The 16,542-nt window shown below is 35.0% G+C and overlaps 2 protein-coding genes across 5 annotated transcripts in view; both read right to left on the bottom strand.

The window, feature by feature from the left end:
• The window catches only part of LOC143241693 (huntingtin-interacting protein 1-related protein-like), a 58,064-nt gene extending 52,379 nt beyond the window's left edge, over positions 1-5,685 (bottom strand). The window contains exon 1 of the mRNA XM_076484925.1: positions 1,414-5,685. Within this exon, the coding sequence (XP_076341040.1) occupies positions 1,414-1,503 (90 nt within the window). The 5' untranslated portion in view covers positions 1,504-5,685. The remainder of the gene's footprint in view (positions 1-1,413) is intronic.
• A 273-nt stretch (positions 5,686-5,958) lies between these two features.
• LOC143241885 (uncharacterized) lies at positions 5,959-15,101 on the bottom strand. 4 transcript variants are annotated; one of them, XM_076485195.1, is made up of 3 exons: positions 14,851-15,101; positions 7,909-10,338; positions 5,959-7,755 (listed from the first exon to the last, which is right to left on the bottom strand). In XM_076485195.1, exons 1-3 carry the CDS (start codon positions 14,972-14,974, stop codon positions 7,283-7,285), a joined length of 3,027 nt encoding a protein of 1,008 aa, XP_076341310.1. In that variant the 5' UTR covers positions 14,975-15,101; the 3' UTR covers positions 5,959-7,282. The 4 variants fall into 4 exon arrangements, with proteins under 4 accessions (XP_076341310.1, XP_076341312.1, XP_076341311.1 ...); XM_076485197.1 differs by having other exon boundaries at positions 5,959-8,035; positions 8,189-10,338; XM_076485196.1 differs by having other exon boundaries at positions 5,959-8,341; positions 8,495-10,338.
• Positions 15,102-16,542: the final 1,441 nt, after the last annotated feature.

The following is a 16,542-nucleotide window of genomic DNA, read 5'->3' as shown; positions in this document are numbered from 1 at the left end:
TTACCACTAGCAACTATAAAGATTCCAAATGCAAAAAAAATCTATAATGTTTTGAATATTTAAAACTGGCATCAATGTCACAGGTGAAGCACAAAAATATTATAATGAATGACAGTGTCAGAGATGATGTGCAGTTATCAAACTATGATGTTAATAATGATTCTGGTAGTTACCCCTTCCATGTACCCAGAGTTGAGCACAAGGGAGAGGACAGCAGAGTGCTCACACACTTTCCAGTGCTGTAGATAAACAAAAAGGAAAGGTAAGAAGAAAAGCTGATATTATGTTACTTATCTCAGGATTGGCTGCAGAAAACACTTGTAGTTATACAACAAAACCTTCAAGTACAACAACAACAACATGCAACTGATGGTTGACAGAGTTATGATGATTTTGATTTATATGAAAATGATAGGTTACCAGAGCATAACCATCAACGTGATGTGCTTATGGATACTACACACTTTCAACCAGTAGCTTATTTTCAATTTTGTTTTCCAGGCAAACTTTTCTAACTTGTTTCACAACAAATAAACTGCTATGCTGAACAGCTTTTTTTTTGACAATCCTTTTAAAATTGCTTCCAAGTCTCAATTTCACAAATGGGTTAATAGAAACAAGTATTAACTGAAAGTCTATATAGCATTGCAGATTGCAATAGGACTGTACCAGAAAATTTAATTTTAGAACTATCAGGGAACCTCTTAGCTCTCCTTTCACCATCCAGTGAAATGATGTCAAGAGATAGATTTGAACTAATAACTTCCTTATTTTTAACATAATAAAAGAAAAAAATATGAAAAACAATTGTTCTAGTAAAAAATATTTCAGTATAAATATATATTCAGTAGTGTAGCAGAAAAACACAACTAAAACTACTAATATCAAAACAACTGTACACATATTTGTTTAAAGATGTAAAAAATGATGGTGCTGGGGTTGAGAAATTTAGATTAAAACACAAAAAATATTTCTTAAACTAAACATACAAACTCAAATAAACATATAAAAAGTTGCATTAATATTTATACAGAACTTTTATTTTAATTTTGTTATTAACTACATTCTTATTTTTTGTACAAGTTTATAACTTTTGTGGCAGTAGAGGCAGTAGAGAAGACAACTACTAAATTAACAAATTCTAACTGATAGTTTATCAAAGTGAACTAGTTTATAAAATTACAATAATAATTTTCTCAGAAAACACTTTAAATTCATTCCTCTACAAAATATTTATTGAAAACAAAGAAAATCTCTGTGTATTCTGTAATTGTTTATTGTTATTTGTCTCTAGATTTCATACAATATTGTTTGAAAAAAATAAATAACAAAAATTAGTTTTTATACGTATTACGTACAAAAACATTACAGAATACATGAAAGGCTTGCCAAAAAATTATATAAAGTTTATACCTGAGATTTGACGAAATTCTCACGTTCAACCTCCAAACTGTTCGCCCTCCGCTGGGACAAAACTCTTGGAAGGGAAGGAAGTGAGGACATAGTTAATGAGAGAGTTGACTGACGGTAAAAAGCCAAAACTATAATACCTCCCACTTCTTCAAAGTCAGCTCTGCACTTTTGTTTTTTAATTAAACACTTCTTCAAATTATTAGGCAACTATATTGCCAATTAATACATCAATCGTGTGACAACTAGACGATAAAATCCTTTTCACCAATTTTTTGATGTCAACAGAGGCGGAAATGACAACAGCGCCATCTGTCCAAACTACTTTATAAGGCTGAAATTAAATGTCATTTTGTACCTGTACATAACGTACATGTCACTTGTAGTTTAACTTTTTCTACTCATATCTTCTGAATAGTTTGAATTAAGCTCAGTTTTCAACATGTATTATAGATCAGATAAAAAGCGGATATAAAGAGTTTAGTGGCGTTCAGTTCTGTAGAAATAAGTCCACCTCACCGTTGGTACAAAAATAATAATCTTAATGTAAAATAGTACACATGGAATAACGTTTTTTTAGGAATTAGCTTCTAAAATACTTGATAGTTTAATTTAGCATACATTGAAGAAGATGTTTAGTATTGTATGTATGTGTGTATTTGTGTAGTACATACAAGACTGAAAAGTGTTCTCACTATTTTAACTTCCTGGTATTATTTTTCACAACATTTTGCGCATTTTTTTCTCTCATTTTTCCATAACCATTTTATAAACTAACCGGATAATATCCCAATAAAAATATTTTCACACCACAAAGTACGTTTTAAGCCAACTTTAACTGAGACTTTACAAGTTCTCTGGAGAGATAAATGTCCTTCATTTGTAATTATGACTGAAATACTCCACTCTGTGTAAAGTATAAGCAAATAAAACTCAATCACTTTACGCGAAGCTAGAATAAGCGAACCAAAGATCAGACAGTGCTGTTAACAAATAGCAAAAGTACGGTTTAAGCGACTACTGCAATTAGATTCAAATAATTGTTAAAGCATTGCATTTTGTACTGTTCAAAACTGGTTGAATAACAAAACACTCAAATTATCTAATTGTTTTAAGGTCACAGAAAATAAAATTCCACTTCTTGTTTGATATATGAAAAGAATGTCAGAATTGAAAAATCCACAGACGACAATAGTAGCAAATAAAATAGAATAATCTAAAAATAGTAGCATTTGCGTGCGCGTACAGTATGTATTCTATCAATTCACTTGATTCAATAAGATCCTTAGAATGCAGTAGGTTTCAAGGAGAAAGGGGTATAAACTACATAATACATACTTCAGAAGGATAAATACTCAACACATTATCCGCTTAAGCTTTATTCACAACTTTGTGAGAAAAATTTAATGGAAGATGTTACATCATGAATTTATCATACATAAGACACTCAATTTATCCTTGAATAGAATTATTCGCAAAACAACACAAATTTACAGTACGTTTGGAGCAAATAACCTATTTTTTGACACAATATACGTAATTTCAACAAGCGTGTGAAACAAAAACACTGTTAATAACAACCCCTCCTAACATACAAAAAACATATGGATGTAATGATTCTAGTTTCAGTGCTCTCTATTACACACATTGCAATTTCTTTTACCTTTTGTTCTTGGAAAATCAAAAGAGAGGCACAAAACATATCTGTCTACTTCAATATGTAAAGTGAGTCGCGAAACGTCTTATCGTGGTATAAGATCTCATCTATATTGATTGAAATATAGAGAAATGACAATTAAAAACACCAACTTTGCGAAATATTTCGATCTTTGATTCTTGCAAAATGGCAAAAATGTCTGTTTCAATCTGTAGAAGTTGTCGTAAGACATCTTTGTGTAAACTCTCGTGTGTATTGGTTGAAATATAAAATATAATGCTACAAACCGGATTTCGATACCACTGGTGAGCAGACTACAGATAACCATTGTGTAGCTTTGTGCTTAACTTTAAACAAACAAACCAAAATATACAAACACGGATCGGCATGGCCAGGTAGGTTAAGGCGTTCGACTCGTAATCTGAAGATCGTGGGTTTGAATCCTCATCACACCAAACATACTTGCTCTTTCAGCCGTTGGGGCGTTATACGTTACGGTTAATCCCATTATTCGTTAATAAACGAGTAGCCAAGGGTTTGCGGTGGGTGGTGATGACTAGCTGCCTTCTCTCTAGTCTTACACTGCTAAATTAGGGACGACTAGCGTAAATAGCCCTCGAGTAGCTTTGCTCGAAATAAAAAAAACAACAACAAACAAACACGGAACCTAAAACACAGAAAATAAAAACCCATTTAAAGATTCTATGTTACAAAAATACAAATGATTTTAAAGAGAGAAAATATATGGAAGCTAAGCTTTACTCATAAATTAACAAAAACCAAAAGTTAACAGCGACAGTGGGTGGTACATGTGACTAAACCACCGTTCGTAAAACAACTCAACGTACCAATACACTTAACGTTATTACCTTTAGTTTAACATTTGCGTACTTTAGAGTATCACACAATCTTGCAGTTTGTTTTAATACTGTTGGTAAAGTTTGCATCCTTTCAACTTTAATTTTTGTTTCTTAGCGCCCTTGTGTTTTTATAGTCAATTGTTGTTTAATATTTCGTACAAATGATATACTTCATATATTAGTACAGCTGTATAGTTAATATTATAATTATACAACTGATGATATCAGAATAATAATGAAATAATAAAAGTAATAATCTAAAATTGTTAGAAGGTAAGTTACAGCAGACTCGAGAAATAGAACATTAAAGCAGTTTTATAATTTAACAAGTATTCTAATATTACACAGTTGTATGTATCAACCTTGAAGAAGACGCATAGGCGGAACGTTGGTTAAAATAAAAAAGTTATTTTATAATTACCTGGAATACAAAGGTCGTTGTTTCTCTTCTCTTTCCAAAATAAGAATTTGTAGCTTGAATAAATAGTGTTAACACTATGTCTTAAATTTTTAAGTTGTAGTCATAAGATGACTGGTATGAGAATCAAAACTTTAATTAAAATAACGTACAAAACAACGTTTCAACCTTCTTAAGTCATCTCCAGGTTGACAAAGAGATTTTGCAACTGACCATTACTGGGCACATGTCTTAAGTACGACATTAACCAGAGTGTTTCTGTATTTTTTGAATATCCTTATTTCTTCTTTTTAACTTAACAATTTTTAATAACTTCGTTTTAAAATCTTTGAAATTATCTACTACTGCTAAATTATGGACGACTAGTGCAGATAACCATCAAACTGTTTTAGTTTGTCTTGAGGTTTAAGAACAAAATGATAAATCAACAGCTTATTAACGTCCGAAACTGTGTCAACTAAAAGTAAAAATCTATTTCATTGCCGTCCCCTGGGGTGAGAGCGGTAAGTTTAAGAGTTTACAGCGCTAACATTTGGGACTCGATTACAGGGTGGTTTTGCGTTAAACGCACAAAAACCTTCTCCCCGTTGTATTTCGTTGAAAAAAAAAAACACTTTAAAACTTCAATGTCGTCTCATTATTTTTTTCGTTACTGGTCAGACATGACTTATTTGTTAGTGTGCCTATATTGTCATAAAAAGTCTCTCCACACTTGATCTGGAGGTAAGTTGTAAGAGTGAATGTACAATTCCATTATTCTATCATTCAAGAGTAGACCATCAACTGATGACGAGTGTTGTTGCCTGTCTGCCTTTCCTCTAGTCTAAGATAATAAATAAATTTCCGTTTAAGATAATAAATGACAATAAACAAATAGTCCCTGTATATCTTTGGATAAACATTCTAAATACCAATCGATTTATCTTTCACATTATCATATGAAAGTTTCAAACTTGTTCAAAAATTTCATAAAATGAAAAATCAACACAAATACAAACAATTTAACACAGTTTATTTTGTATACACGTTGAATTAAGTAATCCACTGTTAAATATATATGCAAAAAACGGCTCGTTTGGGTTGAGAAAATATTTTACATAGAAGGTCGAAACGTTGTTCGCTCTTCTATGTAAAATATTTTCTCAACCCAAACGAGCCGTTTTTGCATATATATTTCTCAACAAGTGAGTTTCTCGACATCACTGATTATTAATGCACTGTTAGTTTTAAGGCTTATCTACACACATCATCTGATTTCAATTTCAATTAGATGGCGCGACTAAACACACCATTTTTGCGTTATTAAGACTAAGGCTAATATGGCATATAATTTAGAAACGTATATTTTAAAGTTATTTTTTAAACGCCACTTTTAAACGTGTTTTTTCATCTAATATTACAGTTTTATAAGTCAAAACATCTAACTGAAGTTTCTTACTCCGTATGAGCAGCAGGAAATATTCAAAAATCTTAAAAGTGTTTGGTACAACACAAGCTTTACGCATACAATACCTAACATATTTTACTTAATATATTTGTGGAACACGAAAACCACAAAAAACAAAGAGATTATTTTGTAAGTTTATTGTGAACTTAAAAAGATTCCACAGCTATTAACGGATTGAAGAGTAATTTATTCACGAAACTGATACTCAATACATCAATACAGCACGTTACGTTGTAAACGGTTTAAGGACGAGCTTTCTCATGAAATCGGCATTTATTAAAAATTATATATAAGTATGGTTTTCAACAAATTTAAGTCTGGTATCATTATAGTATTAAACGCTTTTGTTAATTTTTTTGAAAATCAAAAACAACTTTGAGTGGTATTTTGTCTATTTCTCACAATGGTTTGCTCGATATAATATTTTGGTCATTCACAAATAAAACACCACATAAATCAAACGATAAAATATACATTCACGTTATAATATTTCTTCCAAAGTCTAAAGCTATTTTACCAGCAGCTGGCTATTCACAGTCTCCACAAAGGTGTATACGAACTAGGACGATCTAAAATTTTGTTCTTTGTAACAAACTAAAATTTAAAGTTTGTGTTGCAGTTTATGTTTAGATTTATTAAAATATTAACATAACTTTAGATTAGTGGTCTACAATGTATGTTAAAGTCGTTATTGGGTAAATCAGTATGTTTTAAGGTTTTTGTACAAATTGGTATTGTCTGGTGGCAAAGTAGTAAGTAGACAAGAATATCCTAAAGTTTATGTCCAGCATGGTGCGGTTGGATTGTACTCCATTTTATCTTTAGGTTTATTTCCAGGTTGGTATAATTTTGATGGTAAAAATGTGGTGTAGCTTATCTTGAGGTTTATTTTCAGGTTGGAATTGTTCGATGATAAATCATTGGTTTCGTTTGTCCAGCTTTTTATGACCAACTGATATGGCTGTTGTGTGTTAAAGCTGGTTTTAGATAATGTGGCTTTGGTGACAAGTTTTGTCAATAATGAAAAGTGGTAAAGCTAGTTGTGTAGTTTCGGGAGGTTTTTAGAGGAAAAGCAAGAGGCTAATTGTTACAACTCTGGTAAGTAGTTTTCAATACGTTTTATAAACTTTGATTTTTTCATTGACGTTTACAGATAATTTTATATCTTTGAAAAATGAAGAAAAACTAATAAAAAAGAACTGTAAATTTTTTATCCACTGAATATTCGTAATACTTTTGATATGTATATAAGCATTTAAAGCAGAATTCTATAAAAAAAAAACAATATTTTTTTCCAAACGAAGCTACAGTTATATAATTAAACATTATAAAAATTATTCTAGGTTAACAGTTAATCACTAGATTAATCTTTGAAATGTAAAATAATATCTCAGCCCATTTTATTTTCCATAAATCTGAACACACTAGTAATTTCAAATATGACATTACAAGCAGGTTATTGCAGTCTCCTACCAAATTCACGATTCTTGTCACTTGTCCAGCGTTTCTTGTATGGTTTGTTGTTTTTCATGATTACTTCCAGGTTGGTATGGTCTTTGTGGTAAAATCTGTGGTTTGTCTTGAGGCTTATTTTCGGTTTGGTATGAACTAAGTGGCACATTCTGTGGTTTGTGTTGGTGGTCAGGTCCAGGTTTGTATGGAACTGGTTGCAAAATCTCTGGTTTGTTTAGGTCAGTTACTTCTGGTCGAAGTAGTCCTGATGGTACAACCTGCGGTTTGTGTTGGTGATCATGTCCAGGCTGGTATGGATCTGGTCTGTTTAGGTCAATCACTTCTGGTCGAGAGTGACCTGGAGGTACAATCTGTGGTTTGTATCGGTGATCATATCCAGGTTGGTGTGGATCTGGTCTGTTTAGGTCAACCACTTCTGGTCGAGATGGTCTTGGTTCTGGTAATACAATCTCTGGTCTGTTTAGGTCAGTTACTTCTGGTCGAAGTAGTCCTGGTGGTACAATCTGCGGTTTGTGTTGGTGATCATGTCCAGGCTGATATGTACCTGGTATGTTTAGGTCAACCACTTCTGGTCGAGATGGTCTTGGTTCTGGTGGTACAATTTCTGGTCTGTTTAGGTCAATCACTCCTGGTCCAGATGGACCTGGTGGTAGAATTTGCGGTTTGTGTTGGTGGTCATGTCCAGGTTTGTATAAAACTGGTTTGTTTAGGTCAATTACTCCTGGTCGAGATGGTTTTGGTTCTGGTGGTACAATCTCTGGTCTGTTTAGGTCAATCACTTCTGGTCGAGATAGACCTGGTGGTAGAATTTGCGGTTTGTGTTGGTGGTCACGTCCAGGTTGGTATAAAACTGGTTTGTTTAGGTCAATTACTCCTGGTGGAAATGGTCTTGGTTCTGGTGGTACAATTTCTGGTCTGTTTAGGTCAATCACTTCTGGTCGAGATGGACCTGGTGGTAGAATTTGCGGTTTGTGTTGGTGGTCATGTCCAGGTTTGTATAAAACTGGTTTGTTTAGGTCAATTACTCCTGGTCGAGATGGTTTTGGTTCTGGTGGTACAATCTCTGGTCTGTTTAGGTCAATCACTTCTGGTCGAGATAGACCTGGTGGTAGAATTTGCGGTTTGTGTTGGTGGTCACGTCCAGGTTGGTATAAAACTGGTTTGTTTAGGTCAATTACTCCTGGTGGAAATGGTCTTGGTTCTGGTGGTACAATTTCTGGTCTGTTTAGGTCAATCACTTCTGGTCGAGATGGACCTGGTGGTAGAATTTGCGGTTTGTGTTGGTGGTCATGTCCAGGTTTGTATAAAACTGGTTTGTTTAGGTCAATTACTCCTGGTCGAGATGGTTTTGGTTCTGGTGGTACAATCTCTGGTCTGTTTAGGTCAATCACTTCTGGTCGAGATGGACCTGGTGGTAGAATTTGCGGTTTGTGTTGGTGGTCACGTCCAGGTTGGTATAAAACTGGTTTGTTTAGGTCAATTACTCCTGGTCGAGATGGTTTTGGTTCTGGTGGTACAATCTCTGGTCTGTTTAGGTCAATCACTTCTGGTCGAGATGGACCTGGTGGTAGAATTTGCGGTTTGTGTTGGTGGTCATGTCCAGGTTTGTATAAAACTGGTTTGTTTAGGTCAATTACTCCTGGTCGAGATGGTTTTGGTTCTGGTGGTACAATCTCTGGTCTGTTAAGGTCAATCACTTCTGGTCGAGATGGACCTGGTGGTAGAATTTGCGGTTTGTGTTGGTGGTCATGTCCAGGTTTGTATAAAACTGGTTTGTTTAGGTCAATTACTCCTGGCCGAGATGGTTTTGGTTCTGGTGGTACAATTTCTGGTCTGTTTAGGTCAATCACTTCTGGTCGAGATGGGCCTGGTGGTAGAATTTGCGGTTTGTGTTGGTGGTCATGTCCAGGTTTGTATAAAACTGGTTTGTTTAGGTCAATTACTCCTGGTCGAGATGGCTTTGGTTCTGGTGGTACAATCTCTGGTCTGTTTAGGTCAATCACTTCTGGTCGAGATGGACCTGGTGGTAGAATTTGAGGTTTGTGTTGGTGGTCATGTCCAGGTTGGTATAAAACTGGTTTGTTTAGGTCAATTACTCCTGGTCGAGATGGTTTTGGTTCTGGTGGTACAATCTCTGGTCTGTTTAGGTCAATCACTTCTGGTCGAGATGGACCTGGTGGTAGAATTTGCGGTTTGTGTTGGTGGTCATGTCCAGGTTGGTATAAAACTGGTTTGTTTAGGTCAATTACTCCTGGTCGAGATGGTTTTGGTTCTGATGGTACAATCTCTGGTCTGTTTAGGTCAATCACTTCTGGTCGAGATGGACCTGGTGGTAGAATTTGCGGTTTGTGTTGGTGGTCATGTCCAGGTTTGTATAAAACTGGTTTGTTTAGGTCAATTACTCCTGGTCGAGATGGTTTTGGTTCTGGTGGTACAATCTCTGGTATGTTTAGGTCAATCACTTCTGGTCGAGATGGGCCTGGTGGTAGAATTTGCGGTTTGTGTTGGTGGTCATGTCCAGGTTGGTATAAAACTGGTTTGTTTAGGTCAATTACTTCTGGTCGAGATGGTTTTTGTTCTGGTGGTACAATCTCTGGTCTGTTTAGGTCAATCACTTCTGGTCGAGATGGACCTGGTGGTAGAATTTGCGGTTTGTGTTGGTGGTCATGTCCAGGTTTGTATAAAACTGGTTTGTTTAGGTCAATTACTCCTGGTCGAGATGGTTTTGGTTCTGGTGGTACAATCTCTGGTATGTTTAGGTCAATCACTTCTGGTCGAGATGGGCCTGGTGGTAGAATTTGCGGTTTGTGTTGGTGGTCATGTCCAGGTTGGTATAAAACTGGTTTGTTTAGGTCAATTACTTCTGGTCGAGATGGTTTTGGTTCTGGTGGTACAATCTCTGGTCTGTTTAGGTCAATCACTTCTGGTCGAGATGGACCTGGTGGTACAGTCTGTGATTTATATTTGTGGTTATTTTGAGATTGGTATGGCTCTGATGGCAAGATTTGGGAATTCTGCACATTAGTTTGTGTCAATCTCGTTCTATCATTCGTTTCTTCTTTCTGTTGACAACCTAGAAGAAGAAGTACATAAAATGTTTGATATAAATTACAGGTCTCGGCTGAAGAAAACACTGAATGAGTAAACTGCAAATGTTTCTAATTATCCTTCAGAAAGTAAAATTATTGGTAAGACAGCTTCTAACTGTGACTCTATGGTCCACTTAAAACTAAAATTAGAAACCAGAATATAATTTGCCTTTACCTCTAAAGAAAATAGTGTTAAGTAGGATATAGTTATCCCCGTGATAGTCACACCACCAAAGGCGGATTTTCAATGACAACAAGGATGGATATATATAATAACGAAAACAATTAACCTGGAATGTAACAGATCAGGATAGAGATGAGTCTCAATATAAACCATAGAGCAGCTATTGAGATTGTCTTTAGAAAGATGGCATTGTGATACTATATCTTTATGATTATAGATCTATTTATTTCCATCTGCAACAGTTTAGCACCAGTCAAATAACAAGATTTCTTCCTTACAGTTGCAGAATTCCATAAAAAAAATATTTGTCAGTACACATTCTAGTTAGCATTGTGATTTTAAACCGTTTTGATTATTGTGACCATGTACTCAATATAAGTAACAGGAATTTAGTTATATTAATTTTACTATTGTCGGCCCGGCATGGCCAAGCATGTTAAAGCGTGCGACTCGTAATCTGAGGGTCGCGGGTTCGCATCCCCGTCGCACCAAACATGCTCGCCCTTTCAGCCGTGGGGGCGTTATAATGTGACAGTCAACCCCACCATTCATTTGTAAAAGAGTAACCAAGAGTTGGCGAAGATGGTGACGACTATCTGCCTTCCTTGTAGTCTCACACTACTAAATTAGGGACGGCTAGCACAAATAGCCCTCGAGTAGCTTTGTGCGAAATTCAAAACAAACAAATTTACTATTGTTTTATTGTTAAGGAGTTAGGCACAAACTTTATTTCTCCATTAATATTCTTAACGTTTTTCTAGCAATAATATCTATTTCAATTTTAATTCAGTACCATCTGTGCTCTCCACATTCTCTTTATTTCCATAATTCTACCTTCTTTCTTCCAATCTTCCAGTAAACAAGGACAGGACTCAGCAGGGATCCTTGTGGAAAGCCAGAGCTGTTTTCAAAATTTTAGATGTCCATTTGTTAAATTTCAAGTTGAAACATTTGTTGTTCAGTCAATATCAATCGAATTAGAATGTCAAACTCCCTCCCTTCCGCAGCATTTATTTTCATTGCCAAAATTCCACTAATTAGTTACTTATCAACGTCAAATAGCCCATCATAAAGTGTTGAAAAACATGAATACATTGACGGATGTTTTGTGTGACTGTCTCTACAGTTGAAATATTTCACTCCCACCTTCATAGGCAGATAATCTCGCAAATAGGGCTTCAACGATTTTTTGTTGCTATCTTTTGTATGAGCTTTACCCATACATTTATTATTGATATTTAAATTTTTTAAATGTTTGATTAAAAAAAAACACTGATATTGAGAAGGTTCTTCTCTATTTTCTCCTCCTTTGATTATTTCAACGAGCTTCACTTTCTTTTTCATGGAGAGTGTTTTGATATTGGAGTATCTCACCTTCTCTGGGCATGATACAAAATCCTTCTTTATTGTTCAAATAATTTCTTTATATTCATCCAAGGGCCTAGCATGGCCTAGCGCGTTAAGGCGTGCGCTTCGTAATCTGAGGGTCGCGGGTTCGCACCCGAGTCGTGCCAAACATGCTCGCCCTCCCAGCCGTGGGGGCGTTATAATGTGACGGTCAATCCCACTATTCGTTGGTAAAAGAGTAGCCCAAGAGTTGGCGGTGGGTGATGATGACTAGCTGCCTTCCCTCTAGTCTTACACTGCTAAATTAGGGACGGCTAGCACAGATAGCCCTCGAGTAGCTTTGTGCGAAATTGCAAAACAAAACATATTCATCCAATGTCACTCGCTATACTGACTGTGGGCAACTTTCTGTTGAATTTTCTCCTGTCATGTTCATCTCACAGAGGCTTACCCGTTTTCTTGTAACCGGCTTGTATATCTCTGCAAGAAGGCGTTACTGTTTTTTAAATCAATTCTAATTATTTTCCACTTGATTATTTGATCTCCTGTGGTCTTGCTGTACATCTACTTTACACCATTTTTATAATTTTTATAAGCTTTCAAAATAATATTGTTTCATATAACTTCCTTTTATTTCTCGTTGTAATTTTTGAAGTGGCTTTATTGAATTATTTTATTTTCTGCTTGTAATAATTTTTGACGACTTTATGTATGCTTGATACTGAAGACTGAGGTCTTCTCTTTTTAGACTTAATCCATGACTCCAGTCTGTAGTTAGGGTTAACTGTGACTACCATCTTTATTCTCGTTCCTGACTTATACGAGCTTTTCTCACTACCCTGCTGTATTGGAGTAAGTGTTTGAGATGGCTTTCTCTTGACTCTAATAACTATATGGTTTAGGCCTCTGTTTGTCAGCTCAGTGAATGCAGTAGATGCAACAAGAATGAAATCTGCAGTTTAATCATATTTTACTTTTCGTCTGTTCTTGTTGAGAAGGCATCATTGTGAACTATAATATGGTTGATTCTTTGCCGGGCAGCTTCCACTCTTATTTTGATCAGTATCAAACCAGAGAGGGTTCCAAGCTTTAAAAGTGCCTATAATGACAACTCTTGTGCTGATACTGACGAAAAAATCTAGCAGACTAGTCCATTTTCCCCTCTGTCACAATGCCATTGAAAATATATAAGCCGACCAGAACGTATTCCTTATTGTTGATATTCACACTTTCAGAGTATTTGATCCCACTGAGATTTGAAGAAATGGAACTTGTTATCATTCTATTTTGACATATACAAGGATGATAAATCCTCTTCTGATGTCTTCCTCAACTGCCGATGATTTAAAATGCTGTAATGTCCCTGCCATATAATGGTTTCTCCCGTAGCTTTAGTTCTTGCACCAATATGACGTTGTTGTCATCAACAGTTTCCATCGATCGTTCTCCCCATTTTGTTATTATTAACACAGTTCTTCAAACAGCATGTTAGTTCAGTGTTACTTATATCGTAAAGTTAGGCTTATACTTTGGAACCTACTACAATCTGTAGTGTGTATATAGCGTATACTATGGACGTTACAATCTGTGATGTTTATATAACGTCTACTAAAAGAAATAAATCGCTTTCATTTCATTAAGACAGTTGCATTTTGCATTATTTATACCAAATAATAAAAAAGAACCTGCTCGGCGATGGAAACCTTTACAAAAGTATATATTTGTTAGGACTAAAAATACCAACAAAAATGTTAGGTTACAACCCTTCAAAATGTGATAAAAATCTAAACGTACTTATACTAATTTAGAATTTCTAGTACGTCAATACACGTATATATATTCCATATGCTACTAACGAAACAAACAATATAAGATAAATGCCACGCTCCAAAAACAGTTAACACTTCTTGTGAAAGATAGTATTTAATTGTTTCTAATGTAACAAACGATAAATATACATATGCAAGTCATCAGATTCTAAAACTCTCAGGAAATAAATAAACTTCATAAGTAGACTAACGTGTAGCCTGTCAAAAACGACAGGGTAAGTGCCCACAGAATACCCTGACCTGTAGGGTAAACGCACCTTAAAGGAGCCCAAACAGAAATGGTAGCATTAAAAATAAAAACTTTGAAATACATAAACATTAATGCACGTGCGCGACATTTGTTTGTTTTTTTTAAGTTGGAAAAAAAAACTACCAAAATATCAATTGTGGCGCTTTATTGTAGTTATCTATTGTTTATTGTAAATTTATTATTTGTTTGAACTTCGCGCAAAGCTGCACGAGGGCTATCTGCGTTAGTCGTCCCTTATTTAACAGTGTTAGAGTAGGTTTGTTTGTTTATTAGTTTTTAAATTTCGCGCAAAGCTACTCAAGGGCTATCTGCGCTAGCCGTCCCTAATTTAGCAGTGTAAGACTAGAGGGAAGGCAGGTAGTCATCACCACCCACCGCCAACTCTTGGACTACTTTTTTACCAACGAATAGTGGGATTGACCGTAACATTATAATGCCCCAATGGCTTAAAGGGTGAGACTTTTTATTGCGACGAGGATTCGAACCACTCGACCCTCGGATTGCGAGTTGAATGCCCTAATCGCCTGGTCATGCCGGGGAAGTACTTAAGTTTTCGAGAGAAAAAAAGACTTTTATTGCGAAACTGTGTGCACAATAACAAATTACTTGTTATAAAGCCTAAACTGGTATATGTCTATTTCTAATCCGTCACTTTTATGTCTTTCTGGTTTTTGTTATGCAGATAACTATATAACCATAATAAAAAAAAGAGAAATATTCCAGTTGAAACTATATTTGAATACTTAGAAAAATATTTGTTTCAGAAATGGTAAACAATACATAATAAATACACGAGAAAATAAATAACATATTTACAGATTATAATTATTAAATATCTAATCTGAAGATAATAAAAATTAAATATCTGCTTTTCTTTTGTACAGACCTTCCAGTTCTCCATTATTGCATTCCTTTCTCAATACTTGCAAGGTTTTGACATGCGCCGCAACTAAATGTACTTCTAGAAACAGCAGGACTGAAACTGTTCTAATGACTTTCGTGATCTTCATGTTTGACTTCTATTAGCCTGAATTATTCTGGTCTACATGTCGTAAAAGGACGGGCTTAATATATAAATAGTCCTTTTTGACGTAACAACTGTTTCCTTCCTCACATACTCCATCTATTTCCAATGTGTTCATGCTTACGTATGTAGACATGTTTTGTGAGTAAAGTTTTTCGAAACCCACTTGAAGTAAAAATGTATCTCAAGATGGCTGGTATGGGTGATAAAACTTGAATTAAAATAAAATACAGAACAACGTTTCGACATTCTTAGGTCATCTTCAGGTTAACCTGAAGTTCATGGTTTGAGGCCCGTTATCACAAAAACGTGATATGTGCTTTAGGGTGACTATTTTTCCTTTAACCTATCAGTAGACGATTAGGAAGGTAGTTCTTTACGTAGATTCGCCAGAAAATTTAGAATCAAACACTTGCATTAAATAGTAGTTATTAACTTACTAAACTGATGGAATTATACCTTCTCAATACTTTAACTGTAATACAAGTTTGAGTCTTTTCCCTATATTCACACCATAATTAAGAATCTTTGTACCATCCCGTTTAAAAAAAAGCACTCTAATTGTATCAACTTTTTTCAAAGCGGTAATGGAAAAATACAAAACTTTTCTTTAAATAAAATGTATTATATTAACAATATTAAAATTCCCTATGTTCGTTACCAAAGATATCTTGTTTTACACAAAATAACATATGCCGTTTATTTTGCTCCACACGAATTAATTTGTTTCTTTGAAATTAAACATAAAGTTACACAACGGGCAATCTATGCTCTGCTCACTACAGGAATCGAAACTTTGTTTCTAGCGTTGTAAGTCCTCACATATACCTCTGGTGTCACTAAGATACTGCTCCACACACATTGAGCTATACAGATTATATCTTGTTCCACACAAAGTGAGCTATACAGATTATATCTTGCTCCACACAAAGTGAGGTATACAGATTATATCTTGCTCCACACAAAGTGAGCTATACAGATTATATATTGCTCCACACACATCGAGCTATACAGATTATATATTGCTTCACACACATTGAGCTATACAGATTATATCTTGCTCCACACAAAGTGAGATATACAGATTATATCTTGCTCCACACACATTGAGCTATACAGATTATATATTGCTCCACACACATTGAGCTATACAGATTATATCTTGCTCCACACAAAGTGAGATATACAGATTATATCTTGCTCCACACAAAGTGAGGTATACAGATTATATATTGCTCCACTCAAGTCAAGATATTTTAAAATATGCTGGCTGATAAATAATGTTGGGTATGGAATGACTTAGTCATTAGTGTGTCCAGACTGTGATTCCGAGGATTCATGGTTTGTGTTCCGATGCTGCAGAAATTAGCTTTATATTTTGGGGTTGTAGCATACTATTTCAACAGATACAAAAAGCCCAGTGTTTGATAGTGTGTTATAAGCTGGTTGCCTTTCTATTAGTCTATAAAACAAACATTCTTTACAAGCAGGTGAAAGCGACAACTATATAACTACGTCATTATCGTGTCTGTAAGAACGAAAACTATGGTAAAC

The sequence above is a fragment of the Tachypleus tridentatus genome, unplaced genomic scaffold, assembly GCF_004210375.1.
Source record: "Tachypleus tridentatus isolate NWPU-2018 unplaced genomic scaffold, ASM421037v1 Hic_cluster_1, whole genome shotgun sequence".
NCBI classification, from domain to species: Eukaryota; Metazoa; Arthropoda; class Merostomata; order Xiphosura; family Limulidae; genus Tachypleus; species Tachypleus tridentatus.
Note: the sequence above shows the minus strand (reverse complement) of the source record. Positions and strands in the feature narration are given on the sequence as shown.

Excerpts from the sequence above, each read along its gene's own strand:
- LOC143241885 (XM_076485194.1), bottom strand. The coding sequence starts at position 14,974 with ATGAAGATCACGAAAGTCATTAGAACAGTTTCAGTCCTGCTGTTTCTA. Across the intron at positions 10,339-14,850 it reads CAATAATGGAGAACTGGAAG|GTTGTCAACAGAAAGAAGAA; the intron begins GTCTGTACAAAA and ends TTCTTCTTCTAG.